The sequence below is a fragment of the Ipomoea triloba genome, chromosome 4 (genome assembly GCF_003576645.1).
Source record: "Ipomoea triloba cultivar NCNSP0323 chromosome 4, ASM357664v1".
Classification (NCBI taxonomy): Eukaryota; Viridiplantae; Streptophyta; class Magnoliopsida; order Solanales; family Convolvulaceae; genus Ipomoea; species Ipomoea triloba.
Window position 1 is genome coordinate 4,811,733 of NC_044919.1, and position 21,625 is coordinate 4,833,357.

General features: G+C 34.6%; 2 protein-coding genes across 4 annotated transcripts; both read right to left on the reverse strand.

Annotated features, from left to right (window-relative positions):
- Positions 1-32: 32 nt before the first annotated feature.
- On the reverse strand, positions 33-3,975 carry LOC116015370 (BTB/POZ domain-containing protein At3g19850). The gene is made up of 3 exons (XM_031255412.1): positions 3,747-3,975; positions 2,457-3,608; positions 33-603 (listed from the first exon to the last, which is right to left on the reverse strand). Exons 1-3 carry the CDS (start codon positions 3,813-3,815, stop codon positions 181-183), a joined length of 1,644 nt encoding a protein of 547 aa, XP_031111272.1. The 5' UTR covers positions 3,816-3,975; the 3' UTR covers positions 33-180.
- A 7,792-nt stretch (positions 3,976-11,767) lies between these two features.
- On the reverse strand, positions 11,768-19,301 carry LOC116016842 (transcription initiation factor TFIID subunit 15). 3 transcript variants are annotated; one of them, XM_031257278.1, is made up of 8 exons: positions 19,027-19,301; positions 18,031-18,162; positions 17,444-17,808; positions 17,135-17,329; positions 14,896-14,979; positions 13,668-13,749; positions 13,410-13,536; positions 11,768-12,204 (listed from the first exon to the last, which is right to left on the reverse strand). In XM_031257278.1, the coding sequence occupies exons 2-8, from the start codon at positions 18,148-18,150 to the stop codon at positions 12,014-12,016; spliced, it is 1,164 nt and encodes a 387-aa protein (XP_031113138.1). In that variant the 5' UTR covers positions 18,151-18,162; positions 19,027-19,301; the 3' UTR covers positions 11,768-12,013. The 3 variants fall into 3 exon arrangements, with proteins under 3 accessions (XP_031113138.1, XP_031113137.1, XP_031113139.1); XM_031257277.1 differs by having other exon boundaries at positions 18,031-18,199; XM_031257279.1 differs by lacking the exon at positions 19,027-19,301 and having other exon boundaries at positions 18,014-18,161.
- Between the last annotated feature and the right edge of the window lie 2,324 nt (positions 19,302-21,625).

Genomic DNA, 21,625 nt, shown 5'->3' on the forward strand with positions numbered 1-21,625 from the left:
CCCCCCCAAAAAAAAAAAAAAAACATTAATGATGCCTCAATAAAGAAATACTGCACTCCCATTACTATAATCTTGAACAGCACACTAATAAGAATGGCACAGCATATGACAGAAGGTAAGCAAAAAACTTCCTCATATATATGAATTAAAAATACCTTCCTTTCTTCTTCTCATTGGTTCTCAGCAAAGTCTAGGCAAGGGTCTACCATTTGCAGGGGGAATAATGACACCAGTCTTCACCATTTTTGACATTTGGCCTTTCATCTCCTTGCAGACTTTCTCCAACTCCACCACCCTCCACTGCATTCTCTGAAGGTTTAGCCTCAGTTCTTCACTCTTCTGATCCTCTGAGAAGCTCCCACTAGTGGGGCTCTCACACTTGTTGTACAACACCATTTGGGTTGTTGCTGATGATGAAGTTTCATTCACAAACTCCATTGCAGGGGGCACATTTGGGCACTGGGAAGCGAGTGCCTGAACCGCGATTCTTGGAGGGATTCTGGGGTTCTTTGCTAGGTCTTTGCAGGCCTCCAGGCTTAGTTTCTCATAGTTGAGACATCTGCATAGTCTTGACCTTTCTTCAAATGTGAGTGTAGGGTGGGACTGCAGTGAAGAAACACCAATATAGTTGTTATTATTAGAGGAAGAAACATTATAGCCAATCATGATCATTACTGTTGGGTGGAGGCCAGTGAAGGGCCAAGTCCAGCAATTGGTGGCTAGGAGGATTGTTGGACTGAGGCTGGTGAAGGGTCAAGTCCAACACCTGCCTCTAGAAAATGTTGCGGTATAAGAAAATAAAGTTGCTCCTTTGCTACGAACTGTAGCTTTTGGTGTAGTGATAAGCGCTTAATCTTAACAAGTGCTATCAGAATCAGGTCACCGGCTTGAGAGAAATTGCTAGCAATCTCAGCCCAAGAAATGTGAGGGGAATAACTACAGCATATGCAGTTAGTGGATAGGGGTTTTGAATCATGAATTTCAGCTATATATACAGTTTGATGACCCTACTAATTGTGTCTGCTACATAATGTAATGAGTAATGACCCTACTAATTTGTGTTCAGATACATAATAAATCACACTGGTAATAGTTCTACTGCCTTTTTCCATGTTTCTGTTGCATCCCAAATCTTAGAGCTTATAGTTATAATAGTTTCACTTTTCTATAGTCCTAAAAGGAAAAATTCCCTGGCCCGACCCAATAAGATTGTGGATAGGTAAACCACGATGACTCAACATGCACCAATGATTAGTGCCTACAAGGAGCCCACCACACTAGGTGTAACTCCCACACTACGGCTGCTAGGGTTAGTTGGATCTTGTGCCTTGACCCACAAAAGGCGAAATTCCCCCATCCTAGCCACGACAAGAAAATGGAGGGGTAAATTACAGTGATTCAGTGATTTTCCATTAGGTGAAAGGACCGATACATGGTGCCACGAAGAGCTCACCACACTAGGTGTAACTCATACACTACGGCTGTCATGGCTCGATAATGTGTAATTGTCCACAATATACTACTCAGGAACCCTCACTTTTCTATATTCCTGTTTCATTGCATATGTCCATATGAGTCTTTTCAGATGCCAGGTCATGGCCTTGCCAAAGATGCTCTCTTTTAAAATATGCAACAACAAGCAATTCCTCACCATTTCTAATATAGAAAATGTCAAAAAGTACTGTTCCTTTCATATCTTTATTATTTGATTTAGATGTGACAATTCAGTAACATCAGAGAGACAGAGAGAGAGAGTATATATATGTGTGTGTATTTTTCCCCTGACAACTAGCATTGTGAATGAATATATCTAGTGTTCACAAGCAACAATATACCACTAGGCAAAAAGGACAAACAAGACTTGAGAGGATTGCCAAATTTTTACTCACTGGTTTCTTTACCCAAAACTCAAGTTTTTATATGTGCATTTCACTTTCTGGTGTCTTTACTGTTAAGTGTCAAGCTGCCTTTTGTCCTCTACAAGAAGTCTAAAATGGTTCATGGCCTGAAACCAGATGGAGAATTTAATGAAGCCCCAGAAAGTTTTTTTTTTTTTTTTTTTTTTTTTTTTTGGAAATTAGCCCCAGAAAGTTAAACCTTTAATTTGCTTTCTTTCTTGTTGAGCTTTCAAAACATGGTTAAAAAAAATGCAGCAAATTCTAGAGTCTGACTGACCTAATACCAACACCCTTTGGCTAGGAAACTATGGTCCCATTGAGACCTTCTAAAAGTAATTCCCATAACAAAAGTTAAGATGAAAATGTGTTGTTTTATTGGGAAAATATACTTTTGTCTTGTCTTGTAAATTTTTCTTTTGTCCAAAACCCACCAATTTTTTTTTTATACGTTAGGTTTCCAGTTTACGGTAGACTAATCCTAAACCTAACCTGCCGATTTTTTAACCAGAGGCATAAACTAGCGAGAGAAAAAGCGATGAATTTTGAAGTGAATAATACCTCAAGATAGATGTCTATTGCTCTGTAGACTCCATCAAAGCAATCCCTTGCTTCATCTGGGAGGCTCTCTGCAATGGCAAGAAATCTTGAGATTTTGAGGCTCTGGTCAGGGGAAATCTCTCCCAAGTACCTATCAATCAATCTTCCAACTTTCATCATCTTGTGTGGTGAAGTTTTGGTGTTATGATGATGAACAAACAACCTGATCAATCTGAGTACAAGGCTCACATCATAGACACTCCCATTGTGCCCACACACCAGCAGATCATCCAGGGTGGCCTGTTCAAGCATCCCACCAATCAGGCTCTCCAGTCCTGCCCTGCAATCTTTGCTCACCCCAAAACCAGACAAAATTCTCAAAACCCAGAAAAGATTTCTGCAAGAAAAGGCAGTTGTGCCCATCAAAATCACCCCATAAACTGCAGTGTCTGCTAGTCCACTGTACTCTAAGGAGGATCTTGAATTCACACCCTTTCCCTGGCCTACAGTTTTTAGGTAATGAAGGAGGAATTTGGTGAGGACTAGGCTGTTGTTTTCACTCCCAAAAGCCCCTAAGGTCTTCACAAACTGCTCTATAGTAACCGGGGATAAAACAGTCATGTCATCAAACCACCAGGCCTTGCTTGGCTTAACAAGCTCGGGTGTGTTCTTGGAATTAGGAGAGGCCCGGATTAGGCCACCGGGTTTCCCGGTATCCGGGGAGGAAGACGAGGAAGACGAGGAACCAAAAAGGACATTAATATCTGAATTCTGGGCAATCTTAGCTAGAAGGGCATTGATGAGCTTTGGGATAAGCCCACAGGAATCTGCATAGAGGAAAAAGGGCTCACAGGTCTTGAGAGATGTGAGAATGTCAAGCCAAGACCAATAGAACATCCCTTCAAGAAAAGCCTGGGTTTGATGCAAGAGATTGCAAGGGGACACCTTTTCTGTCATCCCAAGAAACACTGCACAGCAATGGAGAATTGACACATTTGAGACTGTGATTCTTGTGCCCTCCCCACTGCTATAACAGAACCTTGAAACCAATTCAAACCCTTCTGCCCCTCCTGGGAAATCATCAATATCTATCCTTGAATTCTTGGCCTGGGTTCTCCTCCTTTCTTGCTTGATTATCTTCCTCAACTTCCCAGAAAATCTTGACAGGACTTTCTGCAACAAGAAAAGGGGAAAAAAAGTTAAAAGAGTTTTTTTTTTTTTACTAAAACCCTCAACCTGTTCGATTAAATGACTGAATGAAGAAATGCATATATATATATATACTTCTTTTGTGTCATATATATATCTTACCTCATGCAGAAAGAACCTTTGTTGACCATTGATATGGATTTGGAGATCACAAACTTCTGCCACTGTCATGGCTACTTAGCATTGAATGCAACCTAAGAAAAGAATAAAAACCCAATAATGCTAACCTTATAAATCAACACAGAAATAAATGAATCTGATCTCCCTCCCTCTCTCTCTCTCTCTATATTATGGAACAGTGAGTTCATGTGAAACAATTTACTGTTTGTGTCTGTATGTATATAAGGATAGATTGAGAGAGGATATCCAGCCTACAAGCTATGCCTATATATGGCTATATATGCATGTGTGAATCACAAATCTTACCATCATGCTGATATAATATATTGCCTTAATATTGGTATGATTATTGATTATTTTAACATTTATTATGGGTAGTTATGAGACCAAGAAATAATTAATATAACATAAAATAATGTGTTAACAAATTAATCATGCCAAAATTGAGACATTATATCATGTGAAGGATGTTGTTGTCCAACTTAACCATCATTTTCCTCCAATATACTAAAATATGTATACATGCATGCAAATACATACATATTTACAATATATATATATATAATATATATGTATATATATGTATATGTATATATATGTATATGTATATATGCAATTTATATATCATAGACCAGGTCTACATAGCATTATAGGCTCTAGATCTAAACGACGAGGTACAAAATTCATACTCGTAATAAAGTACAGGATTCATAACACAAGACACAAAAAATTAGAATACAAGATACATACACATACACATACACATGTTATGTGTGTGNGGGGGGGGGGGGGACAATTTTAAAGAAAATATAATTAAGTTTTCTTTTAATTAATGTGACCAGAATACTCTATTTTTTACTCCATCTGTCCCATTTTATCTGTCTTACTTACTATTCATTGGTCAATCAAACTCTTTCTTCTTTATTTATTTTCTTTATTATTTTTTACTTATTTTTAAATTTGATTTTTTGTGTTTAATAGTATTTTTAGTGTAGTTTCTAAATATATAAATTTTGTATATTAATACGAAATTTAGTATTATTAAAAATTGAATTAAAATAATTTCAGTCAAGCCTCGTTAACCGAATCAGACATATGAAATGGGATGGAGGCCAGGGAGTAAATTTAAAAAGAAGTATCATAGTAGGCATTGCATAAGGCATTCCACATCTTGACCACTGTGAGTCTGTGACACTAATTTATATATAGATTAGAGTTTGATTCTTAAACGGAGAATTTAACATACATCTGATCTTACGATTACATTAATAATCACTATTAATTGTTTTAAGTTTTTTAATTGGCATTAAAGAATATCAGCTGTCCCCACTGCCCCACCACATATAATGTATATATATTAATTATACCAATGTTTAATTAAATGCTAGGTTAGTTGGCTTAGATGGTAAAACCTTAATGTTGAATCAAATGGGCAACAATTCGAGCCCTACAGCAACACCTAGTTTAGCTTATATATATTGATGAGTGAAATTATATTTTTAAATATTAATAGTCTGAATTTTAATTAGATTTTTTATTTGTCACTTCTTCTCTTTTTTATTTTATTTTTTCTTTTTTAATATTAATAGTGAGGTGAATGATTTATAATGTGTTTTTCATTCAAACTATTTTATCAAATTAATTATATTTTATATTTTGTTTTAAATATTTTTTATCTTGATGTATTTTGATTTTTCATCACTAGTCAACAATATTTATGACTCAGTATCTAAGTTTTTCATTTTTTTTTTCAAAATATCTCGTTAGTTTTAACCTTTTGCCGCCCCCACTGGAGAAAATTTCTAGCTCCGCCACTATGTATTGGCATGCCCAATTGAAAATCAATACCCATAAAAAAATTGAGAACTAATTCTACCCATCAATTTGAAAGGACCAACAATTCTAAAGTAAGGAAAAAAAAAAAACAATAACATTTTGATAATTATTTCAATTTTTAAATATATTCTGTAATATTGTAAATTGTAATATTATCAATTGCAATCTTTGATATCTACAAGTGTAATCAAGAGATAAGCATTATATTTAAAGTCACACATGCACTTATATACGTCAAAAATGCCGCATTTGGTAGTATTACAAAGTGCGCATTTGTACATTTGCGCACCTACACACGAGTTTTTATATACTCTCCGTCCTATTTTATGTATTTAGTTTAGTTAATGAAGTTTGACTGAAGCTATTTTGAATTCAATATTTTATAACATTTAAGTTTAGTTTTAAGTATGATGATGTGACATCATTAAACTACTCTAAAACACAATATTTTAAATTAAAAAATAAGTAAAAAAAATTAATTTGACAGATAAATAATAAACATTCGCCGCCGCATATACATTTTAGCTACTTGTGTATGTATAGTATGGACTATGGGGGCTTCGTGTTTTGATTGTAAGGGGCATTCACGAGTTGAGTGTTTTTGTCCTGTACTTTCTTCATTATTTTATTTTATTTATTTTTATATAAGGAATGGGAGGAGGACATGCAGACATGCAGTATAATATATACTAATTGAAACAAAGACCTAACAGCGCTTCTACCACACTAATTATTTATACCAACATGCACAGAATCATAATTTATAAATTATTAATTTGTGTGCATAAAAAACAAACTATATATAGTTTGCACTTTTTATTTTTTCTTCTCTATTTCATTCAACAAAAAATAAATATTAAACTGGTAAATATTATACTTAGTGTCACAAACTTATTGCACATTTACATAGACATATAGATCACTCCAATAAAAGCTATTAGAGCAATACCAGTTGTGATGAGTTTTTTCTTTTCTTTCTTCTTTATGAGTTTTTTGCTGATATGTTATAGACTTACAGAGTGATATGGCTTAGGAGGGAGGTAAGAGAGAGGTGGGGGATGGACCTTCTATGATTTGGGTGGATGGTTTTTGAGACCAAAAAAGAAAAGAGAATATATAGTTAGGGTAACTCGTGTGCTCGTTGGGCGCGTCATGGAACACTGAAAGTATTTTTGGCGTTGTTTTTTTTTTTGGCGTTGTTCTTCTCCTTCTTCTTTTTCCTTCTCTCTCTAACACAACTCACAAAAAGTTCATGCCAAAAATCACATGATGAGGATGCTCTTACGATGAATGATATTAGGATTATTTGACAATTAACTAATAACAATTGTGTTTTAAAAATTAAATATATAACAATGACAAATTTAAATTAAAAAAAAAAACAAAACAAACAAACAAATAAAAGAAACTATTTTTTATTTTAATAAAATGGATTGTAATAATAATTATTTCCCCCCTTTGATTTTCTAACCCCTATGACTTCTGCGTGATTCGGATTTTTTTTTTCAAGAAGTGAAAGAATAATTAAATTGTAAAAAGTAGAAAAATGTCTAGCTTTTCAATATGTTCATGAATGTTTTGTCTCATTTACTTGGACATTAGCACAATTCAGAATTCAATGGATTAGGTATTGCATTTCCAAGGATTAGGTCTAGCTAGGCTAATGGATCCCCTACAATGTTAAATGAACATTTTATTGTGATAATTTAATTTAATTATATATATGGTCATAATAAGGTCATTCGAAACAACTACAATACCATATAGGGTAATGCTTATGGAGTTATGGTACAAGTTTTTCTAGTGTTATTTATCTTGTTAATTATGTGATTTGTAAATTATTACATAATAGTGGATTGAAATTTACCTAGTGCACATACCTTGAATAATGATTATAGGTCTGTCAAAAAAACATATAACGTAATGTGATTTATCGGAGATCAATGTAGTATTTTTTGGAGTACTATTGATTCTTTTACAAGGTAAAGTATCCGCTCTATACTTTTTCTATATGTTGCAACCCAAAGAGTAGTATTGCACATCATTGACAAGAATCATGCTTCACTCACTCGACTGAAAATTTATTGACAAAAATCAAACTCGTGATCTTTTGGTACAAGAATCATGTTTCACTCACTCGACCATTCTTTTTGGACAATAATTTAATATATTGAGACTTAAATATTGGGGCAATGATAATTTTTCATCTTGGTCCAAATAAAATTTATTCAATTATTTGAATCAATCTACAATTTCATTTAAAAAAATAAAAAATAAAAATCAAACAATGCAAGTTCACGAAAAGACTCCATCCCTCTGTCATAGGCATTGCTTTCATAAAAAAAATTTCATTTATAATAATGATCACGTATGCCTATTGTATACTTGTATATAGGATAGGTTATCCTATAATAAATTTAATATAATTTCCCACTATAGCTCTAAAAGAAATGACCAAGTGGATAGAGCAAGATTATTGTATTAGAAGGTCACGAATTTTATTCTTACTAACACCCTCCCGATTGAGTCCTAGCTAAGTTATTACACAAGAGCAGAGTTTATTCAGAAACAACGGGCAATAGTTACGAGTTTTTCCACGCACAAAAAACCACAACATTTCAACATCATTCATGACCAGAGAAAAAGAAATATTAATCATTATCTCTTATGCATAAAATAATTCAAACTGGATTGACTTTTTATTCAGTATTCTAATGTTGCATGCGTTAAAAATATCATGCAATTTAAATATAATATTATTTGTATTAGAGCGCATTATATGTGAAAATAAATTATATATACATATCATGTCGAAAATGTATCATATATATTGTAATAAATAAGAGACGGTGGAATTTTTGTAAATTGAATGATAATAATTTATAAAAATGTCATGAATTCTTTTTGTGTTTTCGTGATAATACTAAACATCTTAATTAATTTCACAACAAAATTATTTTCAGCAAATAATCTCTACAATTAATTTTTCAAAAATTTAATTGATGGGAAACAACCAATGGGTTAGTGTTAGATCCAAAAGTGGTAGCTAGAGATTAGCACTATTCGTCTATTTGGATCTTGGATTAGTCTAAGTACTTAAGGTAAAGAAATGTAAATGGTGTAGTACAGTAAGTATAGCCAACTAGGAGGCTTCTTTGTATATATTTCAATATAATGCTTTTCTTTAGTCCTATTTACTTTGTACAAAGTAATATATGTTCATACATACTTTCTCAACTTATTACTGAAGCACAACGAGTCGATGTGCAAGGATGAATATGAAGTCCTCCCGACTGCAGGTACTATGGATCCTCTGACTCCCAATCGGGTTGCCTTCGCAGGTCTCGCCAGTGTTGCCTGTAGGTCGTGATGTGCCTTGAGATGGCCGCCTCCTGTCCCCCTGCCAGGAGTTCGAACTTGAGACCTCTCATTTGAGAAGCCACAGCTATGCCGCTCAACCACAAGGTCTTTATTAAGGTTTCAAAATTAAAGGTGTTGAATCTAGAAACAAATTGCTAACGTAACGGTTAGTGTAACAAAGATTGCATTCTTAAAAAAAAAAAATGTGATCCCAATCAAAGTGATCCTAAGCTTACAGAATCTTACATTTGGAACCATTGTGAAGGTAAATTAGGAGTCGGCAATCAGCTCACTGGTCAGATTCTAGTCTTCATGTGTGCACAAAGGATCCAATCCAGACCTTCTATCATCATTGGGCCTTTTTCCGAACCCCGTCATCCAGACCTTCCATCATCATTAGACCTTTTTTCCATACATGTTGACCAGATCAAACTAACACATAAAACAAGATTAAGCGAGTATACTAAGTAGGTAATTTTGTTGGAACAGTATTCTAAATGGATAATAATTGATTAAAGAATCAAATGGCAACAACAAAAAAAAATATGGATTAAAGGATAATTATATATACATATATGCACACAATTACAGCAATATGACACGGACTATAGGGTATATATAAAACCACAAAACTTGGTACAGCAAATTGAACAAAAATAAAAAAGAAGAATTTGGCTGGTTTAGGGGACAGGGTCTGTGAAGTCAAGAAGCCTAAAGAGATATATCAATATATGTTTGGAATTTCTTACGTAATCCTTTGTTGCTTTGTATATATTGTATATGCATGTGAAACTTGGGGCCCACCTCCATAGAAAAAGAACTTTATTTAATGAATATATATAATGTTTCTTGATATCAAATTATCCAATCAAAGTTCCCATTATTCATAGTGTTTGTTCTTTCACGGCAATTTGTATCATGGACTAATGTCTATGTAGCATTATAGACTATAAGACTATTGATTGAAATAACGAGTTACAGAATTAATATTCGTAAAGTATATAATTTCATAACATAAAACACAAAAAATCACAACACAAGACACATAACATAGCGTTATAGACCCAGCTGGATTGAAAAGACGAGGTACAGAATTCATACTTGTAACTTGTAAGGTACAGAATTTCATAACACAAAACGCATGCACATGTTATATATTTACTTATTTTTTAAATATGATTTAGGTACATAATTTGTGTTCATAGGCACAGAATTTTACAACACAAAACATAAAAATTCATTACATAAAACACAATTACTAATTTGTTCTAAGTACAGAAGTCATACTGATAATGTACAGAATTTCATAACGCAAGACACAAAAAATTATAGTACAAACACATAAACCAGGGTTCATAGTATAGTGTGAACCCATGTGGCCATGTCCATGGTATAAACTTGTATCAAAATATATTGAACATACTAAAAATAAACATATAATACATTAAAAACAAACATGCAATATACTAAAAATGAACTTGTATCAAGCAAAATGGAGCTCAAGGCGCAAGATATAATTTTTCCCCCATATGGTCAATGCTTACACCTTGGATCAGGGTTCGTGAATCCCTTATACAAATTTACTTTTTGTATATTGTAAGATCATTTTTACTATACTATAAGTTTATTTTGACTTGTCATACAGTAAAATTGAATCAGCAGTCAATTAAAAATGAACATACTAAAACTAAGATCGTAGTACGCTAAAAATGAACTTATATCGAAATTCATTTACAAGGTAAACTATGAGTTACATGATATAATTTGCCGAATCTTAGACAGTGGGCAAAAGCCCAATCCAAGAATATCAAGTACCCACACTACATTGAGCTCATAGTGTGGGGAAAATACATGCTCACAAGAGCACAAATACAATTTTCTCACTTCAAAATACCTTTTTAAAAAAGAGTTCAAGACAGTTAAAATTTGGCACACATAAATGCATGTCTCTTGCATTCTTAAACTATAGTGTTGACAGTGACAGACTAATAAATAACCTTTACTTTTCAAAATTTGGGTGAAAACTGAACTGCACAATAATGGTGGGAAGGCCGGCATTGAAAGCAACTAGTCTTCATGTATGACAAAGTTGTAGCAACCTTAATACAGATAATCTAGTGTTGTAGTGGTCCATAATTGTGTGATATAAAACAAGTGTTGGGCCAATGTGTGGGTTCCTTTTAGTATAAAAGCAAACTCAACCTTACAACATCCGAAGAGAAAGAAAGATTAGGAGAAGGTGAAGAGATTATCGTCCTTTGTCGATTAAAGTCACAAGGCGGGAAGACTAGACTACACAATTTATTTAGTGCACATCCTTGACTGAATGGCATCAGTGCCTTGTGTTTTGAAAAACACTGTAAAATCCGCCTATTGAGATCACAAGGCGAGAAGACTAGACTAGGCAGAGTTTATTTAGTGCACATTCTTGACTACAAATTTATTATGGGAACTTCTATGGTACTAAATGGCATCAATGTTTTGTACTTTGAAAGACATTTTAAGTAAAATCTGTCTTGTGACCCAATCGATCTGTAAAGAACCATAATGAGATAAATACCCCCATAAATCAATCTAGGTTATCCATAAATGATCAGCTCAAACCCAAAAGATTAATAAATAACTCTCACAGAGTTCTACTAAACATAATCATGTATATTATTTATGTTGTACCAAGTATATAAATGTATAAGCTACTAATGTAGTTCATTTTATATCACAATTTAGCCTTCTAAGTCTTAACAATTTTGTGGTAAATTTCTATTGTCCTTTTCAAACTTCTTGATAACATGGTGCAATCTTAAAACTTAAAGGAAAACAGTACTACAAAAGTTTCATATAGAAGAGACAACCAATACAAGAAAGTGTTAAAAAGTGATGACTAGCACAACCACAAGAGAATAAAGTTCAGCACAGAAGGAAAAGGACAGGATTGGAAACCTACAAAAACACGAGCTCAAGTTCAATTATGTTCCCAAATGAACTACCTAAACAATCCCATACGTCAAATGAACCGCTGTGTAATAGGATAGGTGCATTATTTGCCAGCTCCACTAACGATACCTATTGCGGTCCCTGTCACGGTCACGTTCTCGTCCATAATCTCTGTCCCGATCATAGTCATAGGACCTGTCTCTGTCTCTTCCCCTATCTCGATCTCGGCTTCTGCTCCTATGCCTCTCCCTCTCATCTCGATCCCTTCCTCTGTCTCTACTTCTTTCCTTTCTATCTCGATCAGACATGCCTGCCAAAAATGTCATCAATTTATAGCCAAAGATTGTAAACTAAGAGATAAACACAGGTCATGAACAAAAAAAAAGTGTGATGTCCAATGCCTGCAAGTTGGAAAGTTAAAAATACGGAGTATATACTTTCTTTTTTTTTTTGAAAACTACGGAGTATATACTTGTAAAATACTAAAGGGAAAAAAATCAAACATCCATTAAAAGTAAAATGAAAAAGATAATCACTAAAACACTCCACGTGATACCACTAAAGGGAAAAATCAAACATCCATTCAAAATAAAATGAAAAAGATAATCACTAAAACACTCCCGTGATACCACTAAAGGGGAAAAATCAAACATCCATTCAAAATAAAATGAAAAAGATAATCATTAAAACACGCCCCGTGATCCCCAACCCACCCATTGCCTCCTCCACTTTCTCTTGGAAAACACTTGCTACCCTCTTCTTTGGGCTAACTAATTTCACCAGCTAGATCTACCCCAACAAGCTTTTACTAAGAACATAACAAATCTATCGGCCCAGAGGCAAATGGGAGTAGATGCCAGAAGCGGAGATCATGCCTACTTGGCCATGCTTAATCTAATGTAACCCCTAAAAATACACTAGCATGCATTCAAACTCTCTTTCAAATTTTCAACGAATCCCTTGGAGTGGAGTGGAGTGAATCAGTAGCACATGGTCTAAGGCAGCAGGTTAATGAATTGATCAGCATATGCAAGCTATAATCAACACCCAGTCCAATAGTTCTCTAACTTTCATTTAAGGATCACCCACAGCAGCGTGCTTAAGCCAAGACAAACTCAAAGTGGAAAAACATTTGATGATTTTAACTGATTTGGATTTTAATCTGTCTAAAAAAAATTGCAGGGTAAAAATTGATCAAGCACTTTCCAAGACATTTCACCATCAATTCCGTGCATAGTTTAAGAAAAAAGACGAATTTCAAAACAATGAGCATATTATGTCATATTATACAAAGTATCAATTCTAAACCTATTTTCATCTACTATTGCCTAGGTGGGATTCAACCTAACCATATTTCACTTGTAGCTAGCAACTTACCAAATCAAAGAACTGTAACAGTGCCCCATAGAGAACACAGTAATGGACCACAAAATATCTCCACATCCATAACAAAAGGAAAAGAATTGCTCCATCCATACAGGAAACTTATCAAAATATGGAAATAAAGTAGCATACCTAATTCCTCCACCTCCCATCCTGCGCGCCCAACACCAGGGAGACTCTGAGCAGCTTCAGCTTGTTGTGCTTTGGCACGAAATTTCTTCTTAAGATTTCCAAACTCATCATACATTTCACCATCATCCTGAGATTAAGATAACAATAGATGTCATATTAGAAGCAAAAGGTATATGCAAAATGCAAGTGTAATCTGTATTAATATCTAGAATAGAATATAAACCCTGCACACTTATTGACATGCACAAGTTTACTTACTTCTTCAGCCTCTCGTCGACGTCGCTTAGTTTCTTCTAACTCTTCCTCATCAAGTTCTTTATAGCCTCCCCCACGACCCCCTCTGTACATATAAACCAAAAAAACTACACTCAGTACATATGAACTCCAAATTGCCATGTCAAAAATTATAATTTTAAATATTTAAAAAAAATTATTGAAAAGTGGCCAATTCAGAATTTATTTTCTTGTTTAATTTATTGTTTATGTTATAAAATGCTGACATGCAATGCCACAACAGATACTACCATGTCAATGTTACATCGCTGACACGACACATCGACATTTCTGATGGGGTTAGTAAATAGTAATTGTCCTAAATTTTATCAATTCCAAAAGTAAAAGGAAAACATTAACCAAAATCAGTTACAGGGAATAAATACTATAGTACAAGGACCTTCCAAGTATTTAGACCCCTTGTATGCCTCCTGCTGCCTTCAGAAGGTCTTGGAATATGAAAATGGAAATATGTGAATTAAAAGCAATTTAGTTTTGGATCTAAAATCAGTAACTTTATAGGAGATGGATGGGTCTTCATTCAGATCCAGGACATAAGAATCCAATGCTGAAAAATGCAGTAATATTTAATACAAACCCCACAGACAACCTATGACATCAGTAGATAATGAATATACCATAACTCTCAAGGCTCCAAAATCACCATTATAATTGACTATTAATGAATAGTAAGTTATCATTACCAATCAAGCTCAAAAAATATTCCAATTCAATTTATCTTTAACTCAAAACTCTTCTCTTGCTTAAACTCCTTTTGCAGAATCCAGTGTTCAATTTTAATATCTTCCATAAATTAAAAGAGATTGTGTACTAATTTTTATGATAGCCAAAGGGCATAAAAGTTTATTTTTTTTTAAAAAAAAAAAAATTCAGACTATCAGATATTCAGCCAACTCATCAATCCAGGAGCCAATTTTATCAGATAAAGAAAAACTTTCCAATCCTTCAGGTATCAAATGAGACCACATCTTCCCGTGAGACCCTTCGTAAATGCACACAGACTAGATTGTGTGCCCAGCATGAATGCACACAATCTACCCTATGTGCATTCGTGTAGTAGCTTGTGTGCATTTACGAAGGGTCTCCCAGGAATAGGTGGGTGCACTTGAAAAGTTGAACATTAGCCTATATATATGCTCAGAATCTCAAATCACTACAAAGTTCAACGCATTAATGATTAACCATCAGATACCTCACACCACCCTCATTGTGACCAGGCTTGTTGGTGTTGCAGATGTTACATTTCAAGCGCTTAGCCCAATTGATGTTGCCACACCTATAAATCATATTAAAAACATAGTTAAAAAGCAAAAGAGATTTCTATAAAAGTCGTGAACATAAGAATCAAATCATATTTACCGACATAAGTTGTAAAAACAATAACAGAGCAATAACAGAGAAGTTTTGCATTCAGCAACCAATCATTAGAATGCATTACAGAACAAATATTCATAACAGGAATAAACAAAATGGTCAATAAAGGCAACCATCAGAAACATCTCAGGGCTTTCTATATGCCATAACTATGTTGCATGGAAACTTTGAGAAAGTAGCATTTCACCATTTCAGAAACGTTTCGTCTCTGAAACTCACCCGAAACTCATTCGGAAATGTTTCCATGTCGTTTCCTAATCAAAAGTTTCCAGCCATTTCCTGATTAATATAAATTCAAAAACTCATTTCCTTGGTTAAAAAAAAAAATAAAAAAAAAAAGAAGTTTCCAGCCCAAATTTTAAAAAATCATGGGTCAATTTCAATATTTAGAAAATGAAATAAAATCCTATAAATATTCACATTTTTGGCATTGACACTTCCCATTTCCTCTCTTCGATATGCTTTGGTCATTTACTTCAAGGTTTCAAGGTTACCAAGGGAGAAAAAAAAAACATTTAAAAAAAAAAAAAAATTGATGCTCTTCTCTGCCGATTGGAAAAGGAAAAGCCAGACTCATCTCGGCCAGCGACCTCAGTCTAGCAATGGGAGCAACGAGCAGCAAAGCCAACAGTGAGTCCAACCTTCAAGACAAAGTGCAATTCATCGAGTGTCAACAAGCAGGGGTGAAGAAAATGGAATCTCCGATTTACTCCTTTTTGCTTTTGAGTTCGTATCTTCATTTTTTGCTCCATCTTCATTTATTCTTCTTTCCTTCAAGTCTTTATTTTTCACTTTCCCCTTTTTAATGGTTGTTTCACTCAAAACTACATCGTTTTTAGAGAAACAACCCTATTTATAATAATAATAACAATAATAATAATAATAATAATAAGTGGCAAAGTTGGTCATTTGTTCGACTAGCCTGCCAAGTAGTTAAACATTCGAATAAAATGACAATTAAAGCTAAAATCAACTCGTTTTAGCCACCTAGGCCAAGTTTTACAACATTGGTTCTTATGCTACAATTGGGGAGAAGATGAAACATCAGGACCATCTGAAACTTCTCAAAAATCATCTATTTTGATAAGAGCTTTAAAAAGGAGCATGTTGAAAAAAATTTCAACATGTTTGGCTTAATACATATTTACAGTTCTTTTTGGCATAGATAAGTTGTTTGGATACTTAACTATTATAATTTTTTCTATCAATGATTATCAAAGTTACAATTAAGCGCTAGCATTTATTAAGTTACCTTAGAAGTTAAAATTGTTTATATATAGGAAATATTCGGAATTTTAGAAGTGTTATTAATGTGTCACTAAATTGTCCAGGCGTATTATATGCTATGTGATTATGTTTAAAGAAAGAGTTTATTAGAATTTTAGGATGTTGGCCTACAAGAGGTTTTTCCTTATATAGCTTTTCTCAATAATTCATGTTTGGCCCAGCTTATAGTTTCTTTGAGTAGATAGACTCCAAATAAATTGGGCTAACCATGTAATTAGGGTTATATTTGAGTCTCCTATAACCATGTGGGAACATAGTCACTTGATGCACATGCTTCAATGCAGATTTTTACCAAATGTAACATAAATCCGCATAAACCCAAAATAATGAAGGATGAAGTGAAAACTATCACGTTATCAATAACAATACATCACTAAGTCAAAATTATGAATAAGAACAATGTGCAGAATACAACACACTCACTAGCCAGCCCTTTAAAAATGGGGGCATATAATGTACCAAGTTCAAAAAAGACAGGTGAAAAAATTAACCATCAGTCCATCAATATTGATTTTCCATCTCTCCCATAAACCATACAAAATGGCTTTATTATAAATTGAATCTCTAAAATTTGTTTATCAGGGAAAGAAGAGAAGAGTGTCAAACACAAGGCACGCAGAACATGGAAAATGGGGCAAAATTTATCATGGAATAGACTTTTCATATACTTGAAGATTGTGATAACATCCCAAAACAAGGATCCCTTGGCAGATAGTGGAAAACAATTTTCAGTAGTGTTTCTGAGATTTGAAAGAGAAAAACTTTCTTACATGGGACAAGGCCAATCATTTGGACCAAAGAGACCGGGAGGACCACCAACTGCACGACCAGGGGCACCAGGGTCATTGTTACCACGGCCCCTACCACGCCCACCAGACCCAGCACTACCGCCAGAAACACCAACAGGTCGAGCAGTTCCACAACGGTTGCAAACACCACGGAATGCAAAGTTCACATTAGAGCAGCTGCACCAATGCAAATTATAACAAATTCAGTTGCACAAAAATATCTGAGGTGCCAAAACAAAAACCGCATCAAAAAGCAAGAAAGAGTTTCTCACCAATAACTGCATCACAGACCTTGTATTTGGACACATCCAGTCCCCTTCTTGTTGCCATCCCTTCCCGGAAGAATCTCCCCTGCCTCTACCACGTCCACCCGCTCCATTTATATCCCTAGAACCTTCTTCCAGGCCAGCAAATCCACTATCCAGATTGGTGTCTCCAGCATGACTACCTGAGTTATACGAGGGCTCATCTTTGCTCTTTGACTCTGCAATAAAGACTCCAATAATTGACCCATGAAAATCCTTGTTGTTGAACCAATCAACAGCAGCTAATGCTGCATGTGGGTCCTCATATGTGACCGTTGCATCCCCCTTGGGCTCATTTGTTACTTTGTCATGGTATAACCATATCTTGGGTCGGCCAGTTCGTTTGTCCTTCTATAGTGTACATAATCATAAAAATCATTTAGAAACCACAACCAACAAAAAATCGCACACACAAACATGCATACAAAACAAAAATACTCATAATTTGAAGTGCACAACAAAAGGAGGAGAGAAACTTGGGGGAAGGAGTATAGGAGAAGAAATACTCATGATTCTTAAAAGAAGAAAGCTCTACAGGAGTAACTTCAAGCAATACCTGATTGCAACTCATACCTTTAGCACCCCAATTGTGCCAAAAAATTCAGCTAACATATCTTCATTTGTACCAGGTGGTAAATTACAAACATATACAGACCCATTTGTTGGAACTCCCTTTGCTGAATAGCTTGCCATTTGAGCCCAACTCTAATGAGAATGCAGCAATGAGAAGCAATTTCAGGTACTGCAAAATGCAGCCATTTGACTATTAATTGTAGACTAACTTATCCAACAGCTTTAAAGAAAATTTAATGCAAAAAGCAAATAGCTGTTATTACTGGAAGTAGCAGAATAAATATTTGAGCAACTAATATACAGATGAGTAGGCAACAGCACAGCAGATGGCGAAAACAGAAAAGAGCTACAGCAGAAGTTGCATTAATCATAAAACACAAGAAAACAGTTCCCTTTCATCCCCAGGGTCAACATATTTGAACAGCACATGGAGCATTCATCAAATCATAGAACTAGCCATCTAGTACACCATTAGTGCACCATCTAATGTGGCTTGGAAATGAAATTGTAGAAAGAGACTCCAGCTTTACTCCTCAGGCCACCATAGAGGGGTAGCAAATGGGTAAGCTGAGTTTTAGCATATTAGAATGGTTCCAAAATCACTGTAAGTCAAAATGGGCAGATAGTGATTTGCTCTTGGTTGGTTACTTTCAAATAGTAACTCCTTATAAATCCTTGATATAAAGTACTTCGCACTAAACTAGCTTCAAGCGCTTACAATAAACAGAAAGAAAGGTAAACGGTAAACAAACATTAGATCTCAGTTACCTAAAAGGCAAAAAGAATGAATGAACACTGGCCAAAAAAGAAACTCTCTGGACACTCAATAAAACGAAAACTCTGTTAACAATTTGACATCCCAAATTTCATATAAAACCTGCGAAAACCGAAAAACCAAGATCTACTCTAACATTTTCCTTATATTCACAAAACAAAAAACACAAAAAAACAAAACAAAACAAAAAGGATAAGAGCAAAGAAACAAGAAGTGGGTACCTTTAGCAAAATTCAGCAGAATTGAAACAATCAATGTTTTGTGCAGCGGGTAAATGCTTGTGCATCTCGTTTTCTGAGACTAAAAAGTTGCAAATTTTGAAGTGCCAAATTGAAGAATTAGAAAAAAACAAATCGACATGCAAATCCCTGGATCAGAAACTGATCAGGTTTTCGATTCGACGGAAAGAGGAGTTTTCGCCGGAAAGGGATTTCCCTTAAGCTTCAACAATCCAGCATTTCGGAGGACGAAGGAGAAATTTTAAGGTTAGGTTACGGACTTATGATTTATCCATCTAACCATCTTAAAGCCAACCCGTTTATTTAGAGCCGACCCGTTGGGCTTATACCGTTTTTGGCCCAACACTGAGCATACAAAATACTGTTGTTATGCCATGGACCTAGGGGTGTAAACGAGCCTAGCCGAGCTCGAGCATATGGTGGCTATGCTCGAGCTCGAGCTCGTTAAGGAAAGCTCGGCTCGAGTTCAAGCTCGAGCTTGAGCTCGTCAATTTTCGAGTTGCTCGAGTTCGGCTCGAGCAGCTCGATTGTTCGAGCTGAATTCGAGTTCGAGATCAGGGTTGAATTCGAGTTTGAGTTCGATTTTGAGCTCAAATTTAACATGTTTGATTTTAAATTCATGTTTCAATTAAAAATAAACTATAATTTTATATGTATATTATATATATATATATATATGGCTCGCAAGCGGCTCGATTATTAAACGAGCGGCTCGAGCTCGAGTCGAGCTTTGACCGAGCGGCTCGCGAACCGCTCGGCTCATTTACACCCCTACATGGATATGAGTCCATGTTCATAATTTTGGAACTCAATGTTCACAATTTTATAACAAGTTAATACCCAATATAGTAATCGACTGTAGTGTTTTTATTTAATTTAGTCCTAAATGACTTTTTATACTCAATTTAGTCGTCGACTTTGATGATTTTACACAATTTAGTCTTTTGTTAAAAATTAGAGTTAATTACCGATTTGGTCCCTCGATTATTGCGATTTCACCATTTTGGTCCTCGACAATTTTTCTTTCTCAATTAAGTTCTCGATTTTGAAAAAATTAACCAATTTGGTCCTCCCGTTTATTTTACCATTTAATATCCGTTAAATCAGTATCAAATTGGTAATTTCGCTATAGTCAAGGGACCATTTCAGTCAAAATTAATTACCGAAATGGTTCCTTGACTATAACAAAATTACCAATTTGGTCCCAATTTAACGGTTGTCTAACACTTAAGGCAGAATCTAGTGCACTTATTGGAACATCCACCAATAAAGAATTAGTAGTTATAAAGGTCATGACACTTACCAAAGACCTTGTGGTCTAGTGGCACCCGGTGTCCCGGTTTACACTCCCACATGGATTATGGGAGTGGGTTCGAGCAACTGTTGACTCTTTGTGCTTCAGGTTGAGAAAGCAGCTATGAACAGATTACGGGGTCAACATGTATGTTGAAAATATTTTAAATTGAAATACCTAATTATATTATTATTAGTATGATTGATTTATATAATTGAAACATGTTATGTACTCATAAAGTTTCACATATTATTCCCCTCATGATACAATTTTATATTCCGTATTTATTAAGTGTTAAATGACTTACTTACTTTGACGGAGTCACCATTCATGTGGATGCTGCTGTATTTCCGAGTAGAGATGATGATTTTGTGGCGGCGATGGCTCATGATGGGGAGAGGAATTTTATAGCAGCAATAAATGGTTCAGTCAGATGTTTACAAGATCCTTTGTTAGCTGATGCTATATCAATCAAGGAGGCTCTCTATTGCGAATGGGTTGTGGTTGGAAGAAGGTAGCTATTTATTCCGATTGTCAATTGATTCGCCAGATGTTGGAGAGGCCATCACTGATTCATTCCTATGTTGGTTGTGTTCTTCGTGACCGCCTTGCTCTGAAACAACTCTTTATTGATGTGTCGTTCCACTTCATTCTAGATCAACGAATTCGTTAGCTCATACTTTAGCTCGAGCGGTGATTTCTCAGTCTAGACCTCTGTTTATAGTTTTCTTCTTCTTTTCTGATTATATTTAGCATTTAATTATAAGTGATTAATATATATCGTTCTTTAATTTTCAAAAAATAAAAAATAAAAATACTCAGTACTAAAGAATCTCACATAGATAGTGTTACGTCATAAGCAAAAATTACATTAAAAAAAAAAGTAATATTACTCTACAAAACTTACCCTCAAAATAATTATAGTCAAAGCGTAATAAATATAAACAAATGAGCAATTGCCATCACTTTTCAATACCATTATTAAATTTTTTGAAAGACTCGTGATTCTTCTCCCAAGTCTTACCATTGTAAACACTGACCATTTGAGCTGTCTATGTTTGCAAAACTCATGATTATTGATATTGTGAGTTGTGACCACCATGATAATAGAGATGTCATCACATTACATAATATTTGACCATTATTATTTATTACTCGTTTCATAATTATTTTATTTACAAATAATAATTAAGTAGGTCACTGAACTGCACACCCAAATACAATTGAGTTGCATGTTTGACCGTTATTCATTTTATTTATTATTTTTAAGATATCATTACATTGGAA

Excerpts from the sequence above, each read along its gene's own strand:
- LOC116015370 (XM_031255412.1), bottom strand. The coding sequence starts at position 3,815 with ATGACAGTGGCAGAAGTTTGTGATCTCCAAATCCATATCAATGGTCAA. Across the intron at positions 3,609-3,746 it reads AAAGGTTCTTTCTGCATGAG|AAAGTCCTGTCAAGATTTTC; the intron begins GTAAGATATATA and ends TTCTTGTTGCAG. Across the intron at positions 604-2,456 it reads CAATAGACATCTATCTTGAG|TCCCACCCTACACTCACATT; the intron begins GTATTATTCACT and ends TCTTCACTGCAG.
- LOC116016842 (XM_031257278.1), bottom strand. The coding sequence starts at position 18,150 with ATGGCAAGCTATTCAGCAAAGGGAGTTCCAACAAATGGGTCTGTATAT. Across the intron at positions 13,750-14,895 it reads CACAATGAGGGTGGTGTGAG|AGGGGGTCGTGGGGGAGGCT; the intron begins GTATCTGATGGT and ends TTATATGTACAG. Across the intron at positions 13,537-13,667 it reads GTCGACGAGAGGCTGAAGAA|GATGATGGTGAAATGTATGA; the intron begins GTAAGTAAACTT and ends TCTTAATCTCAG.